The sequence below is a fragment of the Blennius ocellaris genome, assembly GCF_963422515.1.
Source record: "Blennius ocellaris genome assembly, chromosome: 23".
In the NCBI taxonomy this organism is placed as follows: Eukaryota; Metazoa; Chordata; class Actinopteri; order Blenniiformes; family Blenniidae; genus Blennius; species Blennius ocellaris.
In genome coordinates, this window is record NC_137672.1 from 8,896,606 (window position 1) to 8,922,283 (window position 25,678).

The 25,678-nt window shown below is 47.6% G+C and overlaps 2 protein-coding genes across 4 annotated transcripts; one reads left to right on the forward strand and one right to left on the reverse strand.

Moving 5' to 3' along the window:
* Window positions 1-76: 76 nt before the first annotated feature.
* Window positions 77-17,878, reverse strand: per1b (period circadian clock 1b). 2 transcript variants are annotated; one of them, XM_080519046.1, is made up of 20 exons: window positions 17,728-17,878; window positions 9,539-10,416; window positions 8,568-8,824; window positions 8,287-8,408; window positions 7,949-8,150; window positions 7,671-7,865; window positions 7,146-7,224; window positions 6,887-6,993; window positions 6,596-6,749; window positions 5,939-6,200; window positions 5,730-5,838; window positions 5,483-5,642; window positions 5,281-5,393; window positions 5,044-5,190; window positions 4,531-4,920; window positions 3,575-4,365; window positions 3,288-3,471; window positions 2,750-2,963; window positions 2,395-2,545; window positions 77-1,815 (listed from the first exon to the last, which is right to left on the reverse strand). In XM_080519046.1, exons 2-20 carry the CDS (start codon window positions 9,937-9,939, stop codon window positions 1,552-1,554), a joined length of 4,302 nt encoding a protein of 1,433 aa, XP_080375172.1. In that variant the 5' UTR covers window positions 9,940-10,416; window positions 17,728-17,878; the 3' UTR covers window positions 77-1,551. The 2 variants fall into 2 exon arrangements, with proteins under 2 accessions (XP_080375172.1, XP_080375173.1); XM_080519047.1 differs by lacking the exon at window positions 17,728-17,878 and adding an exon at window positions 14,237-14,375.
* Window positions 17,879-20,161: 2,283 nt separating this feature from the next.
* Window positions 20,162-25,555, forward strand: LOC308147194 (ubiquitin carboxyl-terminal hydrolase 12A-like). 2 transcript variants are annotated; one of them, XM_080519290.1, is made up of 12 exons: window positions 20,162-20,294; window positions 21,333-21,452; window positions 21,530-21,626; window positions 22,430-22,545; window positions 22,648-22,718; window positions 22,925-23,050; window positions 23,157-23,252; window positions 23,329-23,457; window positions 23,552-23,680; window positions 23,767-23,807; window positions 23,893-23,927; window positions 24,796-25,555. In XM_080519290.1, exons 2-12 carry the CDS (start codon window positions 21,395-21,397, stop codon window positions 25,176-25,178), a joined length of 1,281 nt encoding a protein of 426 aa, XP_080375416.1. In that variant the 5' UTR covers window positions 20,162-20,294; window positions 21,333-21,394; the 3' UTR covers window positions 25,179-25,555. The 2 variants fall into 2 exon arrangements, with proteins under 2 accessions (XP_080375416.1, XP_080375417.1); XM_080519291.1 differs by having other exon boundaries at window positions 23,329-23,467; window positions 24,796-25,216.
* The last annotated feature ends 123 nt before the right edge of the window (window positions 25,556-25,678 follow it).

Sequence of the window (25,678 nt, forward strand, 5' to 3'; positions counted from 1 at the left end):
AGCCTTTTGTTCCATTTCTAAATGAAATGCCCTTTTTTTTGTGTGTCTTTTTTTAAGCTGCGGTTGACGGTTCTGGGGAGAAACCACCGCTGAGTAGAAGGAGACTGCGGTCGGTGTGACTCCCAGGCCAAGTGCTGCAAAAAACACCCGTCCACAAAAATAGCCTGCAAAGGAGAGATGTGATCATAAAACTCCATGCAGGAGGAGGGAAATTGAAAAAAAAATATATTCACATTTCAAGGTCTTTCAAGGAATTTTTATTGTCTTTTTTTGTACAAATAATTCACAAAAAATATTAAACCGTCGCAGACGCCACCGACGCCACAAAGCAGAAGATACCACATGACCAGAACAGTGCCACAGAGAGGAAGAGAAAGAGAGGAAAGATAGTAAACACTCTCCCAAGAGCTTTAGGATTTTTTTTTTTTTTTTTTGGTTTCGTTTTTTTTTTTTTTTTCAAGTTATGTTCGCCTCGTTCACATTCCATCACGAGCAAACACTGGGAAACACTAAAGCTCTTCCTTCTCACACGGCTCTTTTCAACAATTTAGAAAATACTCGTGTGGCGGTAGTGTGTGTGTGTGTGGGAGAAAGAGTTCCTCACTGCAGCACAAACTAATGCCCGGACAAAGATCAGATTTTTTTTTTTTTAGCGTCCAAGATGAACTTACAAACGCCACAATTTCAGCACGCCAATTCAAGTAACTGGCCTCATCTTCTTAATCTGTCATCGGTTTCACGCGCCAGAAATTCGTAGGAATTTAGAATCTGATTTAAACACTTTTTCTATAATATAGATACTCTATGTGCAGCGGATGACAGTATAAAAATATACACAATTTTACAAAATAAACTGGTTCTCAATGTACATTTTCTCCGTCAGGTCAAAGGAGATTCTTTTTTTTTTTTTTTTTTTTTTTAATTTGGAGCTGGATTGTTAGTAAAAAGAATGAACAGCTTCTGAGAGACGCCGGATCGGCGTCCCAGCAGGGTCCCAGAAACATTCAAGAAGAAGATAAAGTTACAAACAAACTCCCTTCTTTCCTCCCGGGATGAAAACATTTTGGGGGGGGGGGGGGGAGGGGTTCACTGGTGAAGCACATCCGTCTTTATGGTCAAGGCGCCTTTTCAGTTTCCTCCGCAACACATTCACCTTAGTCTCATCTGATTATCTCACCACTGAAATAAATATGCCAAGGACTACGAGAACAGCTGAAAGACGAGGGCGGAGGGTGGGGGTGGGGGCGTCACTCTGTGTGTGTGCGTGTGTGTCCTCTGTGATCTCAGGCATCGTGCCTCCTTTGCGCTACATCCGAGTACGACTCGAAGTAGAACGAAAGAACAAGGATAAAACCTCCAACGCGGCCCGGTGTCCTGCCCGGGCACTGGAGCGTGGATTCACATGCACCTCTTCCGTCCCGGCACGAGTGCAGAAGGTCCTGGAAGGTGCATATTCTCCTCAAGTGTCAAGATTAAAAACAGTGAAGTGTTTTGTTTTCATCTTTGGCCCGCCCACTTATTGTGAAGTCATGTCCCGCAGGCAGCGGGCTGTTAAGTCTCCGTCTTGTCCTGCGCGGCTTCAGGCGCCGCCGCCTGCTCCTCCACCGCCATGTCTTGGCTGGCGGCCTTCGCCTCCCCGGCCTCCTCCTCCTCGTCTTCCGGGGGGCCGTCGTCCATGTTGGTCTCGGCGAGCGTCGCCTCGGACTTGTCGGCGTTCTTGAGCGAGAGGGGAAGGCACAGCTCCATCTCGTGGATCTCCACGTCGAAGGGAGCGGCGGGGAGCACGGCGGGGGGGGACCGGCAGCCTGTGCAGCCCTGAAAACAACAACAACAAACAACACAAATTCAACGTCAGCTCGCTGTCGCACCGAAGGGAGAGCACATCAGTTGACATCCTGAACTTTAGATCGCTGAAAAAAAACTCGGAACTTCCAACTTTATACATGGAAATACATTAAATTCTGTTGAATCTGTCCCTGGGTTTATCGTGACATGTTTTAATACATAAATATTGATTCATCTATTAATTACTGCCCCGATTCAAATGGGATTAAAGACAGTAAAATATAAATTGAACAGTATGATTCTATATTGAAAGATTTGAAAGTATAATAAAACACGAATGGAATCACATCCGAAAGAGGATAAAATAGTGTTGAAGTAAATACTACAAAATAAACCATTTCAATTACTATTTTGCTACATTCTAGTATTTCCTACAACTCATCAGTCAGTTTAGGAAGATACAGTAAAAATATTCACTTTGTCATCATGGCATGAGAGTCAAGCCTACATCTTAACACAAATGGTTCTGGTTACTAGAGCAATAACTTTTAAAATGTATAATCCTCAACCGACTTCTTTACTCGAGTTTAAATCGGGACAGGTACTCACAGAGATGTTGATGGCTCTGGGCAGACGTCCCGTGCGGATCCAGGGGTGAACCTGACTCAGCTCCCTCTTCTGGTCCTCTGTGAAGCGCGGCTGCAGCTTCTGGAGGTTCCTCAGAGCCTCGCGGTCCTCGCGCAGCACCGTGTCCATGTCTCTGCAGGCCACAAGCAACAAAAGTGCTATTAGTTTGGCAGGAGAATGACAGCTTAAACATACTTTTTCAACATCTCTTCTATTAAATTCTCTAATTACAAATGGACCGAGTGAAACGGTCGCATCTGCTTTTAACTGAATTTTATTAAACATTTTGGACTCTTGAGCATGACAGCGTGGGTCACGTTCCGCCCTGCGTCGTTACCTGGTAGGCAGCTGGTAAGTCATCATGACCTTGTTGTCGGTGTTCGCCATCAGCAGCCAGATGGGGTCCTGCAGGACACACTTGATGAACTGCTCCTCGCCGCCGTCGCCGCCGGTGCAGCTGCTGCCCCCTGCTGGCTGTTTGCGGGAGTGGTCGTTCTCCGACGAGTCGATGCTGCCAAAGTATTTGCTGGTGTGGCTGCCCTGGCTGCTGCCTGGTGGGACGGGGGAGTTTAAAGGGGACAATTAGTTGGAGAGTGGACACACGAAGTAGTCCTTTTATGCAATTAAAAACCGTAGAGGACGTATTGTGCTTCTCTGCATGTTTTCTCAAATATTTAACATATAATTTGGATAAAAGTGCTCTGAATGTTAATCACTGATTTCTTTAAAAAGCAAATTGCCGCAGTCAGGCGTCTGATTCACCACGTAGAAGAGGAAGTGTGCTTTCGGGATTCATTAACCTCAGATAATAACCACAATAGGTCCCCCTTTTGAAATGAATGATCGGAGATCGTCAATAACTAAGAGGTACTGACTGGTGCCGCTGGTGCCAGACATGCTGCAGCCGTTGGAGCCGGAGCCTGAGCCCAGGGATCTCGTCCCCGAGGAGCCGGAGCCAGAGGCGGCAGAACCGGTGCCTGAGCGGGAGTCTTCGGCGAGCAGAAGCTCCAGCAGGTCGCTGGAGACGGACATGGTGTCGTTGGACTCGTTGGTTTCACCCTGGGAGACAAATCAGAGGTGTGAAAACGCTGAACGGGACGGAGGGGGACGTATTTGAAGCGGCACCGTGTTTCTCGGGGGGAGGCCGGCCGTGTGTTCTTACGTTCTCGTTTTCTTTGGAGGTGTCGTCGGAGCTCCCCTGGTTGGTGGAGGTCTGGTCCCCCGGCGAGCCGCCCTGCGCGGACGGCGCGGCCTGCTGCGAGGCCGCCAGTGCCGTGGCGACCTCCAGCCGGTTGCACGGCGCCTCCTCCAGCTGCAGGAGGTTGAGCGGGGAGGAGCAGCGGGACTGGAAGAGGGGGGACTCGGCGCCCTCGCGGTCGGCGGGGGCCTGGCTGTAGGACTGGGGGGTGCTGCTGCGGGACGGGGCGCAGGTACCCGGGATGGGCAGCGGGGGGGCCACCAGAGGGGGGGCCGCGACCGGCGGGGTGCCGGGGAAAGGGAAGTTGGGGTTGTAGAAGTGTCCCGGCGGGGCGCCCGGCTGAGGCATGGGGGGCGCCATCTGCGGGAACACGTAGTTGGGCAGGACGAGGGCCATCATGGGGGGCACCATCTGAGGCTGGGGAAAGCGCGACGGGTCGGCGACGGGTATCTGCTGAGGCAGCGGCTGGTAGATGGGGTAGATGGGCAGCATGCCGGGCGCAAAGGGGGTGGTGGGGATGCTCGCTTGGGAGCCGACGGAGGGCCAGGAGCCGGACGTCGTGGGGGGCCCGAGAGGCACGTTGATGGGCAGCGGGACCGCCGCCGCGGCGGCTCTGGGGTCTCCGCAGGCTCCGCTCAGGCCCAGAGAGCTGTGCTGGTCGGAGGACTCCTGGTGTCGGAGTCGCTTGCCGCCGCGGCCGCGTCTGTGACCGGAGCTGCTTCCTGCGGCCGGGTAATCCCGAGAACAACGCACGCCTGAGGAAGAAAAACAAGGGGGCATTTAGATTTGCTGAACTTGGAACAGCCGGCAGGAGCAAATACAACCGGGTGCATCTTTAAGCGTCGACGTGGACGAGTAGACTGATTTATCACATCACGTTATGGTAGAATCAGTATGTGCCGTGTCTTTGGAGCATCTACCTCGTGACAGCGGGTTGGCAGTTGGCGCGTTGCAGCGTACGGTGGAGGATGCCGTCTGATCGAACACCCGCAGCTTGCTGAGGTCCTTGAAGCGATCGAGGAACGCCTGCTCCTCCTGCTGGGTGTGGGCGGACAGCACCTCCTTGGTCAGGCCCAACCGGCCGCCGCCGCCTCCCGCCGCCCCAACGCCCCCAACTCGTCGGCGGCTGTCTCTTTCCAGCTGACTCGCTTGATGGAGAGGTGGTGGTGGAGGAGGAGGGATGGCTGCATTTGCAGGAGGCAGAAGTGCAGAAGTGGCCGCAAGAGGAGATGGAGTGGTGGTGGGAGGAGGAGGAGGAAGAAGCGGAGCCGCCAGTGTGGGAGTCGTGGGAGCCTCTTCCATGACGATGTCTGTGAGGAAAGATGGCAAAAAAATTTTTTTTTTAAAAACAGAAGCGAAGCCAACGGCTTAACTATTTAACATAAAATAGAAACTTTATATCTCCTTTATAATTGCCAGAAAATGTGACCCACCAGACTCCGGTGGCTTCTTGTCCCCCACGTGGACGATGGTGCTGCTGAAGCTGCACTGGGACGTGATGGAGACGACGCTCTCGGCCTTTGCAGCCAAGGTCAGAGGCGGCAGGGACGGCGCCTCGCCCACGAGGTTCACCGACGGTCCTGTGGGAAACAACGAAGATTAGTCGGTGATCAAGTTGTTTTAGACTCCGTTTAACACGACGCCCCCTAATTAATCGCCAGCCGTGGTACCTTTGTTGCTAACGCCGGCCTCCTGCTTGTCGTCGTCGGACATCGATGACGCCGTGCAAGAGGAGCCGCACTTCCGCTTCACGGTGTTTGGAATGTTGCAGCTCTCCAAGTACCTGAAGGCCACAGCATTACACAATGAGTCCAGGTATGGAGGAAGGCAACCGCGATGTCAGAAGTGTCTCCCGGCTCGTCGTGCACATACCTGATGATGCTGTCCAGACAGTTGATCTGTTGGTAGGAATATCCAGTGGAGGGCTCTTTCTGTACCAGCGGCGCGGGGACCAGAGCCTTGGGGGGCTTCGTTATGTCCGCTATCAAACCTCTGATGGGGTCACTGTTGATCGCTCTGATCTTCGCCGTGACTGGAATGAAAACAGGACGTTAAAAACCGGACTTTCACTCATAATAAATGGACGAGTTCGTTTTTTTTTTGTCTTTCTTCTTCGTACCAGTGTTGTTGTTTTTCCTAGCCGGTGGACGGTTACGAGACTCGATGAAAACCTGCTGCCCGTTGGTCTTCACCATATGGACGTCTTTGCAGATCTGCTGGAACGTCATCTGCAAAGCAAAAAAAAAAACCAACACGCCGTGGGTTAACGACACGTGAACCGACAGGCGCCGTCGCCGGAGCGTTTTCAGAATCCTTGCTCGCGCTCACCGGTTTCTGATGCGCGACGGCGACTTCGTCGGCGGCGGGGCCGTTGCTGTCGCTGGACGAGGCGCTGAGGTGCTGCTGGTGGGAGCGGCGGGAGCCCCGCGAGCCGCTGGAGCCCAGCGAGCTGTAGCCCTGGGAGCCGCCGCTGTGCACCGGCTGCACCAGGACGCGGTGGATCTGCTCGCTCAGCTGCACCACGTCCGGAGTGGTGACCCGGCTCTCGCAGCCCCGCGGCATGGTGAACACGTCCTCGTTCAGGGGACTCCTGGCAAAACATAGAAGATGCGTTTGGTTTTTACTACTTTAGCCATTACGTAATAGAGCGAAACAGCCGCTGAGTCAATGTTTACATGCGTCGCCGAGAGTTTTGCAGATGGTCACATCCTTCCTCCACTCTCCTTCAGTTCATATGTGTGTTTGTTTCACTGATGACTAACTAACAAGTTTTAATCCTCCCACTGTGTACATTCAAAACTCCACTTCACGAAAACCCAAAACAAATGAAAGAAACTCAGTGAGCTCCGACACGGCCACCGCATCCTTTAGCATTGGACACCTGCTTCGACCCACATTTGTTTTCACCGATGTCTGGATTATTCAAAATCAGTCCCCCTGCACCTCCCCCGAGTGCGTGCTTGTCGACTTAAGTTGCGTACTTACGTTCTGACTTTGTGGCGTCCCACAATGAACGCCACCTTTCGGCTCCAGGGGTTGACGAAGGAGGACCAGCTGGTGTCGATGGTCAGGTATTCGCCGTTGCGGGCGCACATCCGCAGAGGGGAGTAGTCGAACGGCTGGCCGGCGAACTGAAAGACTGGAGAGACAAAGCAAAGCATTGTTGACATTGTGGAATATTGAATTGAAATGCAGAATGACAAATTGTATTACGGGGGTGCCGTTTCCCCCCACTCGAGTCAGTATCAGGAGAGTATCACTGCAAGTCAAACTCACTCTTCTCGTGTATGGCCAGCATCATGGGTCTGTCATCGGGGTGGATGTAGAGCAGGGTGGGGGTTCCCACCAGGTCCTGAGGCAAGTAGCCGAGCAGCGGCACGGCCCTGCAAACACACGTTTACACCCCGTTAACAGCAAGTCCCTGTTATGCCCCTTTTTGCTGTGTGGGCAGGTTTCCTATCATTAAAAATGTGTCTATAATTGTAGTGTGGTTTCATCAAATCAAAACAGCGAAGCACCGGATGAGACCACTGACCTCTCGTCGACTTCCTGGAAGAGGCAGCTGGGGGTGTGACTGGTGGTGAAGATCCTCTTGTCTGGGGGGATGCGAGGAGCTGCCGGGCACACGGCGCAGAGAACACGGTTACAACCAGCGAACGCTTGCTCTCATTAGAGAGACGAGGCGCTCTGCATAAATGGCAACGGCTTGTTCACAGGTGGAAAAGGCAGGCTGACGATATCCATATTCAGAGGAATCTGTTTTCCAGATCGCGCCAGTGGGAATCATTCTGCCTGCCTTTTATTTATCAGTGCAGGCGTGCGAGTGATACGCCTCTCGAATTCAGAAATGGCTTCTCTGTGTTTATGCCGTCTCGCGGCGTCACACCTGTCGAAGTGCTGGAAATCCACTTCAACCGTTACGTTTTAAATAACACAGTTTGAATTGTTGACCAGATTAGCAAATGGTGGATGATCTGAATTGCTTTGTTTTTTTTAAACCTGCCTGTGATTTCTGACCGAGCGGCATCCGTTTCACGGTGTACAATATGACATCAAGTACCTTCGTATCCAGAGTGGACCTTCTCAGCGATGAGCAGGCAGCAGGGCTGCGGCTCGGCGGCATCCGAGTCTCTGAGCGTGAGCTGATAGGGCGTGAGGCGGAAAGGGTAGTAGCGCATCTCGCCGCCGTGCGTCCGGTCGGCGCTGATCCGACAGAACATGGATTTCTCCTGCGTGCAGTCGACTGGAGGAGAGGCTGCAGGAACGACAGTGGGTCAGTAACGGGACACGGCGTGTCGACACGCGACTTCCTGTTACACAGTCGGCGCGTCTACCCACCGGATCCGATGCAGGAGGCCCAGGTCGGCAGGCGGCAGGGCGCCGTGCTGCTGTAGAAGGTGCTGACGTCTTGCGGCGCCAGTAGGTCCGAAAACACCGTCCCCTGGAGACACTCGGGCTTGCAGCGCAGCAGCGAGGAGCCCTGGGGCGACACGTACACGACCTTCCCCGACAGGAACGACACGGCCATGGAGAACGTGTCCTGGAGGGAACGGGTGAGGTTTGAGTGTTAACTCACAGTTTGCACGCGACAGCTTAAAAGTTTCTACTCATGGATGAAGAACGTGTGACGACATTTGCCTTAAAAGAAAAAGAAAAAGAAAAGTGAAGAAACTTACGGTGTTTTTGAGGGTGTACTCTGAGGTGATATTGTCAAGCTCCTCAATTGTGAAGGCGGAGAGGTCTAGACTGCAGCCGTGGCACTCCTCCACACTCCACTGATGATAGTACTCCTTGTTCGCTGGAAACATTAAATAGTGCGACGTCAGGGTGCTGCCAGGTGAGCAGTGTCATTACATGGGAGGGCCGTAACAATGAGCAGGGGAAAAAAAAGGTGAGTTCTTGGCTTTTATGTCTTTCGTTGGTACCTAATTAACATCACAACAAAACCGGGCCTCACCTCGGACTTGTCTGACACACTGCAGAGCGTATTTCAGCGCGTTCAGAGTGCTGGAGTGTCCCTTGCCCGACTTGCGCTCGGTTGGCAGGCGCAGTTTCAGCTCCTTGATGGCCTTCATCAGGTCTTTCTGCGTCTGGACTCGAGCCGACTGGTTGCTGCTGCATCCGGAGGTGGAGGGAGGGTCGTGCTCGGAGCTGGTGGACAGCAGGCTGTAGGCCAGCGAGCTGCTGGGGGGCGAGAGGCTCTGGGAGTTGGTGCTAGGTGGCGAGAAAAACCAGAGGGGACACCATATTGACTTTTCTGCATTTTGTTGTGTGTCGGAATGATGCATATCAAAATACACTGCATAGATCAGATTGCTGCTGATCTTCTAAATATTACTATTGAAATTTAAGTACCGCATGTTTCTGATAGAAATGCAACTCAGAGTTGTTTTTTTTCCAATCCAGGTTGCTTCAGACTAAGAATTATAGCAATGAAGCCAAGCTACACCTCCTGAGAAGAAACTGCACGATAAAAATATTGTAAAAAAAACAATTATTTGCTAAAAAAGAATGGGGAAAAACTATGATAATAAACTGGGGGTCGATAAAGACAGAGAAAGCATCCGTCACATGTCGCAGAAACAAAAGAAAGTTACAAAAATGTGACGGATGTTAGTCAGCAGGCCATTGTTCCAGTAGAAAACCTAGTGTTTACCTACTAAATTGATAAATAGACACTCAGTTAATACTTAAGCTGTGTCCTTTGTGCAGTACTTGGTAGCAGAGGTCTTAAATGTCTGAAGATTAAACTAGAATCTATAATAGAGTTTATGTACTTTGAGCTGACCAAACACACGACCCAGCGTCAGTCAGTCAAATAAACAGAAGTGAAACGTCATCGCACGGCGTCGTGGACGCTGACGTGCTTTGAAAGCAACAAGCTTTATTACTTTTCCCACTCGGACCGATGACCCTCTCTCCTCTTACCTCTTGTTGCTTTCCGTCGTCTCCATCATCATGCCGGAGTCCTTTCCATTTGACGAACTGTGGCTGTGTGTGCTGCGCGAGAACTGGTGCCCGCGGGACCTGGTGCCGCCTTCGCTCTCCCGCTCCCCGGAGTCGTTCCCGCTGGACACTCCGTCCATGTCGTCCGAGTGCTGCCCCCTCTGATCCCGGGACATTCCTCCAGCGGATCCGGATGAACTTCCTCCTCCTCCTCCTCCTCGGCTTTCTTGCTCCGGAGTGGCGACATGGTCGCCGGCCTGAGCGCCGCTGGCCGCCTGCACGTTTAAACCCTGCGAGACGCCGTCGCGGTCCTTCTCCTCGGCCCCTGCCACTCCGCCATGAGTGCTGCTGCTGGGCGTTGCTGTAGAGTTGTCATAACTCATACTAGTGTAGGATGAGGCTGGTGCAGCTTGAGTCAGCCAAGGGAGAAAAAAAACGGCGACGCGATTTTAAGTGGGACTACTATGTATCACCGCGTGAATCATTTTTGTTGCTGCGAGTTGAATAAAACTAAGGAGAGAAACTCATTGCTTTTCCTGCAATATTGGAGAGTTTAAAGGCCAGGGCGGTAAACCCCACTGAGAGTCTTTTTAAAGTGGAGACGGCCCCAAAAAATCCTTTAAATTAGAACAAAAAAAGAGAAAAATCGCAAAGCGCTTCTCAATAGTGTCACTCAAAAGGCTGCTCGCAAGTGATGAATTTCTGGTTACGAAACAGCCTTGGCATAAGGATGCTGCAGCAGATGGGATGAGAGATTGAGAAAAACAGCTCTTGGTGAGAAGCAAAAAGCCGCTCCTTCTCCTCGGTCTGTCGTCTTCTCGCCTCTTCTGAGACGTGTTGCTCTCGGTGAGAAAGGCCACCTGCAATGAGAGAGAAGACAGGGGGGGGGAGAAAGGCGACGGCATTAAAAAAAACGGTAGAACGCCAGTCATGGTCTCACCAGTATCTCCCAAGGACTTGTGTGCCTGCGCGGCCATGAAATGTTTTTGCGGCGCCGTGTGATGCATGTGTTCGGGGCCCCAGCTGTTTTTCTCCTGCGCCAGATTATCTTAAGACGAAGGCGATCCGCTTCGATTTGAGCGCAGAACGGCAATAATCTGCTTCTATTCGCATAGGGCCAGTGCGTATGTATGCGTCTGATTATAGCACAGGTGAGCGTGCAGGGATGCCAAAACTTCATGGGAGACGCTTGTCGGCCGTCACGGCCCGGTCCTTTATTTAAACCCGATGACGATCAAAACAAGCGCGACACGAGGAGGAGGGAACAAATCTCATCACCGATGAGCCCCATTATATCAGTGCTTGCTCGGCAATAGGACCTCGAGGTATATATATGGACAACACCTACGCAAGTAAAAGTCTTGCGCTATTTATTTCCTTGACAACGGTGACACTCCGTAATCCCTTAAGACCTGCAGACGCAACCAGAAGACGACACAGGGCTACTACCGAGCCCTCAATCCTCTCAGGCCGGTAACACTGTGGTGTCCCACAGCCCTCTTTACCTGCTGGCGGCAGGTGGGGGGTGATGCGCTGATGCGGGACAGGTTTAAATATGTCCCTGTGCGGGACATCTCGGACGTAAAGGCTCTGCTTCCAGTTGTGATGCAACAGCCCCAAAGTCCAAGGGTGGGGGTGGAGGGGCTGCAGGACGGCTCGGGATGACATACCGACGCAGCTTGGCAGTAGTGGCCTTTCCAAGTCGTGTTCTTTTTTTGTTCCTTATAAACTTTTGACGCATGGACCCAAAACCCTCGTGGGGAATGTGCACATGGACAGATTTCCATCCACAGCCTGACAGTGTGTGTCGTTGGACAAGGACGGCAACAGGCTGGTTGAATTATTCAACCTCCTGGTTGAGGAACAATTGCCGAACAATAAAGTCGATTATTTTTTTCGGTTCCCCTTCTGCAGGTCATGAAAGACTCTGCAAAGGTTTGCACTGAATAACAGACTGAGCAAATGCAAAACATGAGCATGTTGTAACTGACTTTAGTTTTCCAGAGGGGCCGTTGCTCTGTATTCTCCTTATATCTAACTGTACGCATGCATGTTTATTTGCGTGCCACAGTGTGATGGCCCAATAACCTATTCAGGATGTATCCTGCGTTTCGCCCACAGTTCACTGGAAGTGGCTGCAGCACCTGCACAACTTTTGAAGAACACTGCCTTACTTCCATAGGGTTTCATTTTAGTTGATCCTGACTGTGCGCCGCAGCTTTTTGGACTTCAGCGGAGCCGCCGCCTCACCACCCGGCCGTGACATGTTGATTAGCATAATGTTTGGTCAGATGGGTGATGCACACTTGCACATGGCAAACTGTGTGCTCCGACCAGTCTGGGCGGAGGGAGGGAGCAGTTACGGTCTGGAAATATGCAAGCAGGGCGTGAGTGGGCGTTAAAAGACAGGCTGCCATCCATGCATACTTCCAAGGGTGATGGCAGAGGCAAAAGAAGGGGGCCGTGACACGGAGCGCAGGCTGCGATAATGTCCGGATGTGCCGGACCAGTCCACCCGCCCACTCTGCTCGACCGACTGCACACGGCCATTTCACGAAAGAAAACACATCTTTAAAACCGAATGATTCGTCTAGAAAAACTTTCTCAAGCCAGTCGGAGGTGGGGGGAAATAAGAGGTGAAAAAAAACACACGGGGACAAATTTAGCAGGCGATTGTTATTGAACCCGCCGGGTTATAAGCCATGACTGCAGGTTTAACAGTGATGAATCCACTATGCCACCCACGCTCTCACATTATTCACAGGAAATGCCCTCAGCGATGTCCGATCCCGGCTTATGCAAGCAAGTGTCTACGCTGGTGTGGTAAATCAAATGTAACCGGGCTGTGCGGCGGCGTGCTGCGGTTTGTCAATGTTTACAACTGGACTTGAGCGACATTGAGCAAACGCACGTTCAGACACAGCAGCGCGGTGGGTCAGTGGTCGGCACTCTCCATTCCAGGCCAGGACTTTTCTTGTGCATCCAAGTACTCTGGATTTCAAAAACAGAGGCTTTGGATGAATGGGTGAAGTGTGAGTGTCCTCATGACCGATTGTGTGACTCTCCGTTGGCCTTGCCCTTCACTCAGCTGGGATTGAACTCCAACCCTTGAGACCTCCACTGGGATAAATCCGGTATAGAATAAAGGAAGATCTTTACACGTTGCGACTGTTTCAAAACACGTTAAAAGGATGAAAATATAGTTTTCATTCCATGGTCTATAACAACTTGTAATGAGTCGTCAAACCAGTCTTCACTCACCGACACTAAAAAGCTTCATTTCAACAGGTCAGATAACATATTTGTTGGAAGTTTCCCCTCTTTGTCTGCATGAGGAACACAAAGTTCAGAAATCCTGTCATCATGAGCCCAGTTTTGATATTGTGCACAATCACACCACTGCTGGTCAGATTACAATGCGCCAGAGACTCACAAGCAAAACATTTCCCCCTTTTAAGTCAATGCAAACTGCATCTTGTGTTTTGACCGACCGAACCACAATCAACAACAACATTAACTGTGGCGGTAAACAAAGACGGGGGATCTCAACGGATTTACAGGCAGTGAAACAACACCTCTCTCCTGGAGTTGGGCCGGCCGGCCGGGCGCTGCTCCAACAGTTGGCAAACCAATCTGCTCAGTACGACGCGGCGACGAAGCAAGTGTGGCTCTGATAGCAAACAGTGAAAAGAGTGGCTTGTTCATGTACAGTAGCAGAGGTAACGGAGTAACTGGTGATCTCAGCAGGGAATCTGCATCACATGACAAGTCAGCAAGTTCATTGGATTAAAAAAAACCCAAAAGCACACAGACATACAGTATTTTGGGATTCCACCCAAAAGTCCTATACTTTCCAAGTACGTGTTTTTAAAGCTTTTACAAGCATAGCTGCACACATGAGAAGCCATGTATACTCGGAGCAATTTCATTTTGAGGCATGCGTGTCGTGCACATGAGAATAACGCGCTTCTGCAGACTACAATCGTGTAAAGACCGACTTTTGAACATTCGAGGTGTTTTGGGCAGTTCATTGTATCAAGTGTGGTCATGCAAAAAAAAAAAAAAAAAAACAAGCATTGGCGTCACTGCTAAATTGAGTACGTAAGTAAACATAAATCAATAAAAAAGCCATTAATGTAAAATCATACAATCAGTTAACGGAATATATCCACATTCAAAGTAATTCATGAAATAGAATGACTGTCAACAATTTGATATCATTATTTACTAATCAACTAATCCTTGCAGAGATAAACAAACAACAATATGCGTCAGTTCGAGGCATCAATTATCCTTAAATGCATGTTTATTGACCGGGGATGAACGTTTCTACTCTTACAGGTAAAACAGATGTACAAGCAGTGACTTTTTTTTAACACTATTATTCTTCGCCACTCACATTAGACTGATCAATTATAATTCTGGTGAGTTCTTTCTGAGCAAATGTTTAATCAAAGCCCCAGACGCACATAATCAGTTGTACCTGGCGAGATTAAACGTGCTCATATTAAAATATTAACGTGGATTGCAAGATAATGCGCACAATCCAAAATGTGCCACTCCTTCAGATAAGAACGGGAACAGACGCGGTCACGCTGCGTCCAGCTTCAAACCCGCACGATTCCAAAAGACACACAGAGACAAAAAGACACTCAATGAGAAAAAAAAAAGAAGTATCACCTGAATCAAAGCGCGAGCTCCATCGTCATTTTGCACGCGAAGTCTGCAGGAAGGTGCGGCGAGGCTCCAACGTGCACAAACTTCGTCACGACGCGTTTATTAAGAAAATATCATAAAGTCAAGGAGCGTTTCGTTTCTGTCTCTCACACACTGTCCGATCTAACGGAGAAATGCGCGCGCACAAACACTCACACACACGCGCCCAGAGCTCAGCTTCGCCCCTTCGCAGTATCCACATGGCACGTGTACTCAGCAGTGTTTTCTGAGAGCCTCGACGGCTGCTGATTGGTCGAGCGCGCTGGACCAATCACAGAGCGCGGCTCAAGGAGCCACAGCCGGAGTGGATGTGGAGGAGAGAGGGGAGGGACGGAGGGGGCCGGCCTCCACCCGCCTCCTCCCTCCGTCCTGCCCCAACCATGAGCGAGTGCCGCGGAGATGTATTGGACACAATGTTCGCCTATGAGACAAAGACACACCCGCCCCTGCACGCCGCGGCCCACATGACTCCACACCGGAGAAGCGCAATTAAAAACTAGAACATTCCCGGCGCATTGTTTACGTTCCACTTATTATCACTTCATCATGTCCACCTCGACTTGCCTTAATTCTTGTGTGGCACAGATTCTACAAGATTTTGGAAACATAATCAAGAGTTTGGACTTTGTTGACATGATGCATGTCTGCAACAGATGCAACCCTCATGAGACAAGTTAGACTCACTGGGCCAAAGATGCCCCAAAGTAGTAGTGGAAAAAGTGTGAACAAGGTCAAACTTGGGAGATTCCCTACTCGGAAAGACAGAGAGTTCCTGGAAACTTGTCTGACTATCCTCGATAGAGCGAAAACAAATAAATGAAGATTTAAATCATTTAAATCGTCTTCATTGTTCATCCCCTCACCACTTCAGTGAAATAGACCTGCCAATTGTAATTATAAAGCTTTATCACAACAGTAGCCAACAGCTGATATCGAAGTAATGGCTGTACGGAAAATATGCAGAAATAATGTGTAGCGTGAAGACGTTTTGTTTGACGTGCAGGTTTTAGTAATGACTTTGGTGACTCTTGCTCTGTATATCCGTCACTATGTACTGTTTACACACAGCATTGTGACACTGCATTAATGTTGACTCTGTTTGAATATTACAAATAAAAATGTCATCACAAAAGCAGATCGGCCATGTTTACATTGACACTCATAAGTCATAGGCCTCATTCATAAGTGCCTGTTCAAATTTGAGTAACGAAATCCAGACTTGGATTATTGGACTATGTTTTATTTCAAAGAAGAAAAAAAAAAGAAAGAAGCTCAAGCACTTCTCAAAATAGCTCACTGATGTGATGCGAGTGCAAATAAGTTATGTATTTAGTTTAAAATGTTATAAAAGTTTATGGTGTGAGTGTGTCCACTCTGTTTTGAATGACAACAACCCAGTTCGAAGATGATGAATCGACAATAAAAGGGCTCAGCAGCAGCTCGTAAAAAGATAAAAATGGTTTATAGAATATCAACAGACGAGTGACAGAAAGTGTTGCAAGACTGAAGTCATGATTGTATCTTTATACTTCAAGATGATTAAATTGAGTTTGTGGAGGGTTGCTTTAAATCTAGAAGCCAGAATAAAATCTTCTGGTCGCTTGCCAACAATGTTAAACGGGGAAAAAAATGTGCCTGTAGAGGCTCTGGGAACATTACATAATCACAAGCAACAGATAATAGTCCACGTTCACAGCTGTGTTGTCATAATACTTTTATTCTAGCAAATTGCTTCAAAGCAAAACCGTAATTTTAGATTTTTTTTTAACGTCACAGCAACACACTGCGATTGAGTTAATAGGGGAGTCTTAAATCGTCCCAGGCACTTATAATCCACCATCAATGGACGACAACGTTCATCTGCGTCTGTTGTGCATCGTCATCATATGATATCAAAATCCATTTGGACTGGAGGTTTTCACCTTTAGTGGGACTATTTGGGTTGGTGTTCAAATGAAATAGCTTAAGTGACACCTCTTAAATGACGATAGAAACGTTTTAAGGGGCAATTCTATATGGGGTTTTTTCAGATAATAATAAAAAAAAAAAAAAAACAGTTTTAACCCTGGGATGGATACAGGGCTAAAAGACAATACGGGAATGGGGAGTAAACTTTATTCACATAGAATGTTTTTATAAATCTAATCAGTTCTTACTTCAAAATAAAAAAATACTGGGAAAAAACAAGGTGAAACTTTGAAACTCTCCATGCTTCATTCGTGTTTTATCCTTGGTTCCAGTTACAGAAATACCCAATTCATCATCATTCAAACTGGACAGTTGTGCCAGACAATTTTATTTTTTTTTATTTAAAAAAAACCCACTCTGTCCAGGCTGCACCGCGAAGAGACAAAGCTTCCCCGAACAACCTTGGCAACAAGTACAGTTTTTAGACAGAAATGCAAAACAAAGCAGCCAAGCGGGAGACGAGGTTCATCACATGGGGTCAGAATAACCTCCATAATTCAGGGGTGGAAACGACAAGGCAGTGTCCCCATGTGAAGGCATCCCGAGAGGACACGGGGCAGTGTGGGAGTGCAAAGGGCAGCGGGAATGAAGACACTGTGTGATTTTGGGCCGTTCCCTCTGACACACTTGTTTGAGGAGAGCCTCGGCTTGTTTGCTTGTTGTGCTCTGGGAGTGGAGTCACTGTCCAAGAAAACATGTGATCAACTGGTTCAGATGTGGAGGAGGAGGGGGGGGGGGGGGGGGGGGGGGGGGGGCACACCACCCTCTTCTTCAATGGCAGAAATTAACACTCTGATTTGTTTACTGGCAGACTGTACGAAAAGGGGGGAAGTTTGACGGTTGTGATGTAGGGGACAGAATGCACTGTAGCAGGAGTTCCACTATAAAAGCCCATTCTGGAGCACAGGTGTGTCTAAACCCGGGTGGAGCAGAGGGGAAATCGGCATCAGTCAATGCAGGCAATAGAAAATACTACTGGGCAACAGGCTGGACACCGCAAACCCATGATCTGTCACAACAATCAATGGGAAGGTCACAAGAGATCAGTGCCATATAGTCATACGCCACAAGATGGTGTAGTAACGCCCTGCCACATAAAGGGGGCAGTACTGTGCGACATCCGCCAAGCAGGTCAACACTATAGTAACACAAAAAAAAAAGTGACACGATCACGACAAACAAACACCGCTGGGAAAAACAAAACAAAATGTTCCGATTGTGGCACTCGACGTCTACATGCAAAGCAACAGTCTTACAACGTGACGTCGAAAGCGTCTTTACACGACCGTCGATGGGTGAAAAGTAAACACGACTATTTGTTGTAAATCGACGTCTCGTCTTTGGCGGGTCGCGGGAGACAAGTAGTGGGCAAAACTCGATTTTTTTTTTTTTTTTACTTTAGTGCGATTAATAAAGAGGCACGTCTGCGGGTTTGTGGACGGAGTGTGCGCCACTTCGTGACTACGGGACGACGGTTGCCAGCTTACCTTCGAATATGCTTTGAAATCAGGCGCAGATGCTTTCGGGAGTCCCCCCCCGGTGAGCAGATCCACAAAGTACACGAAGGAGCAGAATAGATCCTAGTAAGTTGTCTCGACGTTGCCGTCCGCGTTCACTGTCCAACACAGTTCCTCCTTCCCGTCGTCTACCACACAACAGTAGTTTACACGCACGGACACACGTGCCTGCCAATGTACTAGCAAATGATAATGTGTCCGGCGTCCTGATTGGCCCGCGCGCGACACGGTCTCCGCCCCGGAGCGGACCCTGCGCGCTGCGATTGGCCGCGCGGGGCGGGGCTTCCCGCACGGGGCTCGGCGCTCACGTTGCACCGTGGCTGCTCCTGAGTTCACTTCCAAACATACTGGAACATAGGAAGGCGTGGCCCGCGAGCACGCTGGACGCACTTTACCGTAATGCACGGTGCAGGACCGCACCGCCCGGAGCCCACGACACAGCGGGCGCGACCACATTCAGCCTGCATCGAGGAGGGAAAATCAACCATATTTAAAATAGAACATTTAAAAAAAATAAATTAAATTAAAAACTGAGTCAAAAGTGCACGTATGTTTTGGCATTTGTAAATAATAGCACATGGTGTCTGGGAGAGAAACAAACACACAGAGACAGACAACCACAAACACTCACATTCACACATTTATTGGCAATTTAGGCTCACCAATTCATCTTGCATGCATATTTTTGGAGTATGTGAGGAAACTGGGGTACCTGGAGGAAAGCCACGCACATACAGGGAGCGCATGTAAACTCCAAACAGAAAGATCCAGCTGGTATCTGCACCCGGACCGTCTAACTATGGGTCAAAAATTGTTATTTACTTGAACAATGCCAGGCCTATGACAGTGGTATAGAAGATGGATGGAAGTGGCAAGTTAATTTCCCCACAGGATGATGACAGGACTGTCCTGAAAGGTCAAATTGTACGAATGAAACAGCAAAGAAGAAACATTTCTGTAATTTAGGAGAGAAAGTGGGGAATTAATAAGAAAAATTAATTACACATGCACATCTTAAATATTGAAGGAGTCTACATCCCATTTGAGAAAACTTCAGACTGTACTAGTGGAGACAGAAGGGTTATATTTGAAGCCAGTTTTGTAAAAACCCTCCACCATGCTGCACCTCTTCTGTGCGCCAATGCCCGGCAGCGTGCGGATGTTCTTGTTGCGCCTCTGCCCCGGACTTACGGCTTGAGCCGCAGCTCCGCATGCTCTTTTCAACGTGCGGCGGACACCGTGACGTCATATGTTCCTCACGCCCTCTGCGAAGGCACGCGGCCACGGGGGTGGCTGCTGCGAAGCAGTAAACACAGCAGAAAGTAGGGCGCGTGCCTGTGTGTAAAGTCACCGTCTAAAACAATGTGGAGTTTTTAATACTGAAGCTGAACACACAAAACTAACAATATACCGAAGAACCAGGCGATACACGACGCAGCACGAAGACAGTCAGCTGCTGGTCAATGCGTCATATGGATGGTCTGCAGTCACATTCCATTGCTTCAATGCACTTTATATTCATGTACACTGTCGTTTGCAACAATCGGAATAAGTGACGTCTCAATAATGAGAATTCTCTTAACCACATTATTCGTGCAGCAATGTTAAGCTGCAAATTCTTATTTTGTAAACCAGCGAAAAGCCCTTGATTGAAGACAACAGTTCTGAAGTGGACTAATCATCTCTTCTATGACGTGCTCTCCAGAATAAATCGGGTGAGAGAGATGTAGGGATTAGAGGAGCTAAAAGAAGAGCCACGAATAGACTTGAGAGGGAAGTTGTACTAATGTGTCCACCAGATGACAGCATTGCGCACACATTCTGAGGGGTTACACTATTTTAAGAAGGAAAAAAAAAAGTTGTCAAAACATCAAAATTGACACAGATAAGGCAAAAATGAATTCACATTATAGACGCAATAAAATGGGGGAAATATTTAATTTGTGGATATGTTTATTCATCCTCGTGATATTGACTTAGATGATTTGAATAGATGTCTTCATTTAAGAATAGAATAGAATAGAATAGAATAGAATAGAATAGAATAGAAAGACATGACAGGAAGTTGCTTTCTTTTAGCAATATACAAATCTTCACACACAGACACCAACACTCAATGATAAACATTCCCCATAATAATTAAACATTATTAATAATGTGTATAAGTATGACAATGTACAATATTATTTACAATCACACATACAGGCAACTGGTATTGATTTTAGCTGGCAAGTAAAAAAACAAGCTTCCTGTTTGCTGTTCTCGCTGTTGTCGTGGAATAAGTTTAAAGAATGATTGACATTGTGTAAACCAATCAAAATTGGAGCTGAAACAACGTGACCAATCAGATCGCGTCATTTACCACGGAAGCTACGCCCCCCGGTGAGGGCTACTTTCGGTTTCTCCGAGGATGCAGCGCGTTTTCTTGTTTTCCAAGACTTTTAACAGATGTTTTTTTGATTTTTGTTTTATTAGCTTCACGTTGAGGAGCGATTCGCCAGGGCAAGTAAATCAAAGTGAAGTTAAATTCGTACACGGTAGGTTTTTCTCCCGTTTCATGCTCCGTTATAAAAAAAAGTCGTTATTACCTTTTTATTGTTGTTTCTCGAGCAAAACTATAGTTTGTTTGTGTTTCCTTATTACACACAAACACAAAACCCGCCTATGCTTCACTCCGTTTATTCAGATTGAGCTGGATTTTGCTTAATTTATCAGGAAGAAAATGTGTAAATGCTGGATCTGAAAAACAGCTCAACTGTAGTGCTGAAGGAAGAGAAACTTAACAAAAAGTTGTAGGACTGGAAGGTCAAGAGAAGGTTCTTTAGGTTAAAGTACCAGTAATAGTGAAATAATATCAATAAAAAGTAAAAGTAATAGTAAAGAAATGTCATTAAAGTTCCAGTAATTGTGAATGAACATCAATAAAATAGCAGTAATAGTAAAGAAGTGTCATTAAAGTTCCAGTAATTGTGAATAAACATCAATAAAATAGCAGTAAGAGTAAAGAAGCATCATTAAAGTACCAGTAATAATGAAATAAATCAATAAAATAGCAGTAATAGTAAAGAAGTGTTATTAAAGTATCAGTAATTGTGAAAAACATCAATAAAATAGCAGTAATAGTAAAGAAGTATCATTAAAGTACCAGAATTTTGAAAAAGCATCAATAAAGTTGCAGTGATAGTTAAAAAGTATCGTTAACGTATGAGTAACTGTGCAAAAGAATATAATTTAAGTACCTGTGTACCAATAATAGTTAGAAATTGTCATTTACAGCACCTGTAATAGTGAAAAGGGGGGAAATTACTGCAACGTGTACTCAACTAAAAGTGTTTAGCTGCAAGTAAATGAGCTGCCTGAAAATAGTTAACTAAAAGTACTTTACTCCTAAACTTCTACGAGGATTAGTATGATTTTAATTGCATTGTAAACAACAACCACAGGCACAAACTGTGTATTATTCTTATTGTCCTATCTTTAAGTGTTGATAGTAAAATAATCTTCCCATCGATTCCTGGATGTGGGCGCAGTGAATGCTTTCTGTGGCATGTAATCTATATCCATACATCCAACAGGTTGATTCGGACATCAGCTTCTGGTGTGAAAATGTAAACGTCCTCATTTGGTGGTCATCAGTATGAGCGATGACAAAGTAAAAAGGTTGAAGGACAAACTGGAAAACTTACCCTTCTCAGGTAATAGTGAATTAAATTGACCCTCTCGCAGGTCCGAGTTCTGTGAAAATGATGCAGCCGTGTTTCCTTCTCTTTAGATTACTATGGTCTGAAGAGTCCAGGCCTCACGTGCTACTTGAACAGCGTGCTCCAGGTGCTCTTCATGACCAAAGACTTCCGGGATGCAGTGAAAAGGTGCAAAACCTCAGATTTGTTGAAAAGTTCACTGTTGGGTGGAGTTTTTACAGGAGCTTGTTTCCAGAATTTATGCAAAAAGTAAGTTAGATAACTGGCTCCTGCTTTCATTCTGCAGATATGGGAATAGTATTGATCGGCCTATATCCCAGTAAATTAGAAATACTGACTTTGGGTGATAAATAATGAAGTTGTGAGAGTAAATAATAGACAATAGGACACTTTCTAGAATCTAAAACCGACCTGAGCCCGTTTACGGGACAAAGCTTTCATGTGAAAACGGAAAACGTTCGAAGGAAGCGCGACATTTTGAAATTGCTCCATCTCTGTATAAATGGGAGAAAATGCGACTTTTTCAATTAGCTCCGACTCTGTCTCCACGTCGATGGTGGAAAACGCCATTTTTCTGAAACACTGTAATAAATAGTTTTAAAGCACACACACACACACACACACACACACACACACACACACACACACACACACACACACACACACCCACACTCAAGAGTAGATGTCCAATAAGGACAGTGTTAACCTCCAGAGTGTCACGACTCCCCGTCCACGTTCTCCTGGGACTTGGTACCTTTATAGTTGACAGTCACCCGTAAAAACAATGAAACCTGGTCGTCTGTGTACTTAACCATTGTTAATGTTCATATTTATTGCTCTCCGCACGTGTCTGTGGCTTCCTTGCAAAAACTCGCAACAGCACCCACCAGTGGCCCGACAGGAAAACTGCAGGGTTTTCCTTCATTGTGAAACGCTCCTGCGAATGTGTCATGTGTGCTCATGCGCTTCAGAAGCGGCGACAAGAACGCCACGACCATCGACTGGCGACTGGCGGAGCTGTTCGACGCTTTGGAGAAGCGGGCCGCCACAACGCACGCCATCGTCGAGTTTCTGCGCATCGCCAACGGTGAGTTGATATACGCGAGACTGCTTTTGGGGTGCGTGTTCACGACTCGCTCTTTAGTCCAGGACCCTGAGGGGAACGTACCTCCTCTCTCTTGTCTTTCAGTCTACGAGCAGCAGGACGCCGCCGAGTATTTAGAGAAGATCTTGTCGCTGTGCAGTCGAGAGGCGTCCAAGGTCGGTACGGTTCTGTGTTTTAACGAGAACTGCTGCACGCTGTCAACAGTGACCATGGGCACTGAGGCAGTGGTTGTGTTAGTCGGTCGTGATTAGGATTCGTGAAAAGGCCTTCATGTTTTAGTTGCTGAGTAGTAAGAGTAGTAGAGAAATGACATCTCTCCTCTCGCTGTGTACAAAGCGACTGTCTGTCCTCGTACTTCCAGATCTTCCGAGGGGAGCTGCATTATAACGCCACGTGCCTGACGTGCAAGGAGGAGAAGCGCTCCTGCAGCCTTTTTTGGCTGTTGCCTCTGTCAATGGGAGACTCGCAGCGCGACGCCGACACCGTGGTGCGGCGCGTTCCCTCAAAAACCAATAACGCGGCGTCCTCCGCGCCTCGTTTGCGCGAGAACCAAAACAAATTTGCACGTGTGAATGAATCTCGCCGGCTTACAGGCGGACCGGCTGGATTCGTTCTTTGACGTGCAAAGGGTCACCGGCGACAACCAGCTGTACTGCACGCGCTGCGAGAGGAAGCAAGACGCAAACCTGGTGAGTGGTTTTAGCCACAGAGGGTTCTGGTTTCATGCAGCTGTTTTATTTTGGTCGTTGTTGTTGTTGTTTCTAGGAATGCGAGCTAAAACAAGCTCCCGGCGTCGTCACGCTCCTGTTGAAGAGGTTCACGTTTGACGCCAGACGGCGGCGCTACGTCAAACTCCAGCACAGCGCCGTCGTGCCCCGGACGTTATCCCTGGCGGTATTTGCACGTCCGTCTCCCGGCAGTCTCAGGGGAAACGCCGGAGAGACACGCGCCGTTTGATTTCCACTTTGGTCCGTTTTCATCTCGACAGGGATGCACGTACGACCTGTATGCAGTGGTCAACCACGTCGGGACTCTGACCGGAGGTCATTACACTGCGGAGATCAAATCCTTCCAGACGGGCTGGTGGTACTGCTTCGACGACCGCGTTGTCAAGAGTGTAAGGAGACGCGTGTTTCCAGAAGTGAACAGCCACGTGGTTCAAAATTTGTTGTGATGGGGTTTTGTTTTTTTTCAACTCGACAGCTCAAAACAAAACCTTTTGGAGAAGGAGAGACTTTTTTCAGGTAAATATTCTCAGCGTTAAATGACACGTATCAATATAACCTGCCCGCTGACCCGCTGATTTAACATTGTTTCTTTTACACACAGGACATGTTCAGCCTACATCCTCATTTACAGGAAGGGTAAGTTTGGATGTTGAAAAAAAAAAAAGAGAAATTGTGAAAGTTGAGCACTAAAGTATCTGTCAAGCTTATTTCCTCTTCGATGCGTGCCCAGCTTGACGGGACATGGATAGAGCTCAAGTACAATGACGCGAGGCCAACTCAGTTTTTAAAAAGTTTATTTCCAGCTTTTTATAACAGGTTGAAAACCTTAAAGAAAAGGGTAAAAAAGAGATAAAGGAAGAAATAAGCTCTGTTCAAACGTTTCCAGTGAATTAACGCTCTGAGCTTTTTATCATTTTTATTAATTCATTTATCAACTGAATTCTCTATTTAACACAATGTTTCAACCTAAAATGTTTTCTATTTGTAAAATTAAATCGTGTACCTTGACGTACATATTTTAACCATTTAATCAAAGCCTAACTTTTTACAATGCATTTGACCCATAAATGTATTTATTCATTTTAGTCTTTATGTCTCTGACAACGTCTCTGAGCTCCTCCACTGCATTCTCCGAGTGTCTAACCACACAGGTGCGATCAATTTTAAATCTGGGTAGGAGTCGCACAGGAGGAGCTTAGAGCTCAGGCCCTACCCTTATGTTGGGCTCCATCTCCTGTCTAGATGTGGCACTGCCCTACACCTGACCCACGGTGAAGTGGAAAGAACAGGTTAGACTTGAGGCGTTTTCTTCAGCGTTTCCCTTCTTCATGTTTGGACAAACCAGTATCAGTAAAGAAAACTATATTATATTTTATACTTGAACACATTATCAATAACCAGTTCACCACCGCAGTTGGTTTTATTGGTCACGGATGAAGCTGCGGATTTTCTCGACTAAAAGAAGAGAAATCGACGCAAGGCGTGGGTTTTTTTTACTTTACAGTGAACAGAGCGCCCGGCGAGGCCGACGGGAGCGACGCGGCGGCTCGCTTTGCCCCGTCAGGTGTGGAGGACGAAGGGGGAGCCGGCGAGGCCGAGCCAGGAGACGCTCCGGGACTCCTCAACGGGGGTCCGGGTCACGCGAGTTGGGACGTCCCCTCTCCTCCCCGCCGGTCGGTCAGCGAGCTCGATCGGAGTGGGGTCGTCGCTGGATGGGCTCCTCCTCCTTCTCCTCCTTCTCCTCCTCCTCCGGACGACGGCAGGAAACATTGCAGGCCAAGCAGGAACGAGCCGAGGCAACATAAAGGGAGAAACAGCAGGCGGGAGGCGGCGCAGACGGTGACCAGGAAACGTGAAAACAGCCCAAAAACACCGTGGAGGTATTGACGTGTGTCAAATCTGCATTTTGAACTTGCAAAACTCACCTTAAGAATTTATATATATATATATATATATATATAGATAGATTTTTTATTTTTTTTTTCTCTCTATTTAATTGGAAAACAACAAGCTGGCGGACCTGCGTTTCTTGTTAAAATGAGACAAATACTGGATTAGGCTGCTTTTTTGTTTGTGTTTTTTTTTTTTTGCACTTTCACATGTTCCTGACCACATTTATATGTACTTTTAAAGCAAACGTTCAACATTGTGAACTGTGAAAACTGCTACTTGCCCGTTGTACCGACACGCTCAATACCAAGACGTTTCAAGCATTTTACGTATTTAATTGTGATGATTGAAAAACGTAAGTATATTTGATTTTCAAAACCTACCTGCTGAAATGTTGCCGTTTTATTTAAGCTTTCTATTTATTTCTCAAAATGCACACGCTCTTCCATTTCAATGTAATAACTCATTTGTTGCTGATGGATTTTTTTTTAACAAAT

Coding starts and splice junctions, on each gene's coding strand:
- LOC308147194 (XM_080519290.1), top strand. CDS start 21,395: ATGAGCGATGACAAAGTAAAAAGGTTGAAGGACAAACTGGAAAACTTA. Junction 21,627..22,429: donor TTCCGGGATGCAGTGAAAAG/GTGCAAAACCTC, acceptor CATGCGCTTCAG/AAGCGGCGACAAGAACGCCA. Junction 23,253..23,328: donor GGAAGCAAGACGCAAACCTG/GTGAGTGGTTTT, acceptor TGTTGTTTCTAG/GAATGCGAGCTAAAACAAGC.
- per1b (XM_080519046.1), bottom strand. CDS start 9,939: ATGAGTTATGACAACTCTACAGCAACGCCCAGCAGCAGCACTCATGGC. Junction 8,825..9,538: donor ACGACGGAAAGCAACAAGAG/GTAAGAGGAGAG, acceptor CTCGCCACCTAG/CACCAACTCCCAGAGCCTCT. Junction 6,994..7,145: donor TTCCAGGAAGTCGACGAGAG/GTCAGTGGTCTC, acceptor GTGTGTTTGCAG/GGCCGTGCCGCTGCTCGGCT.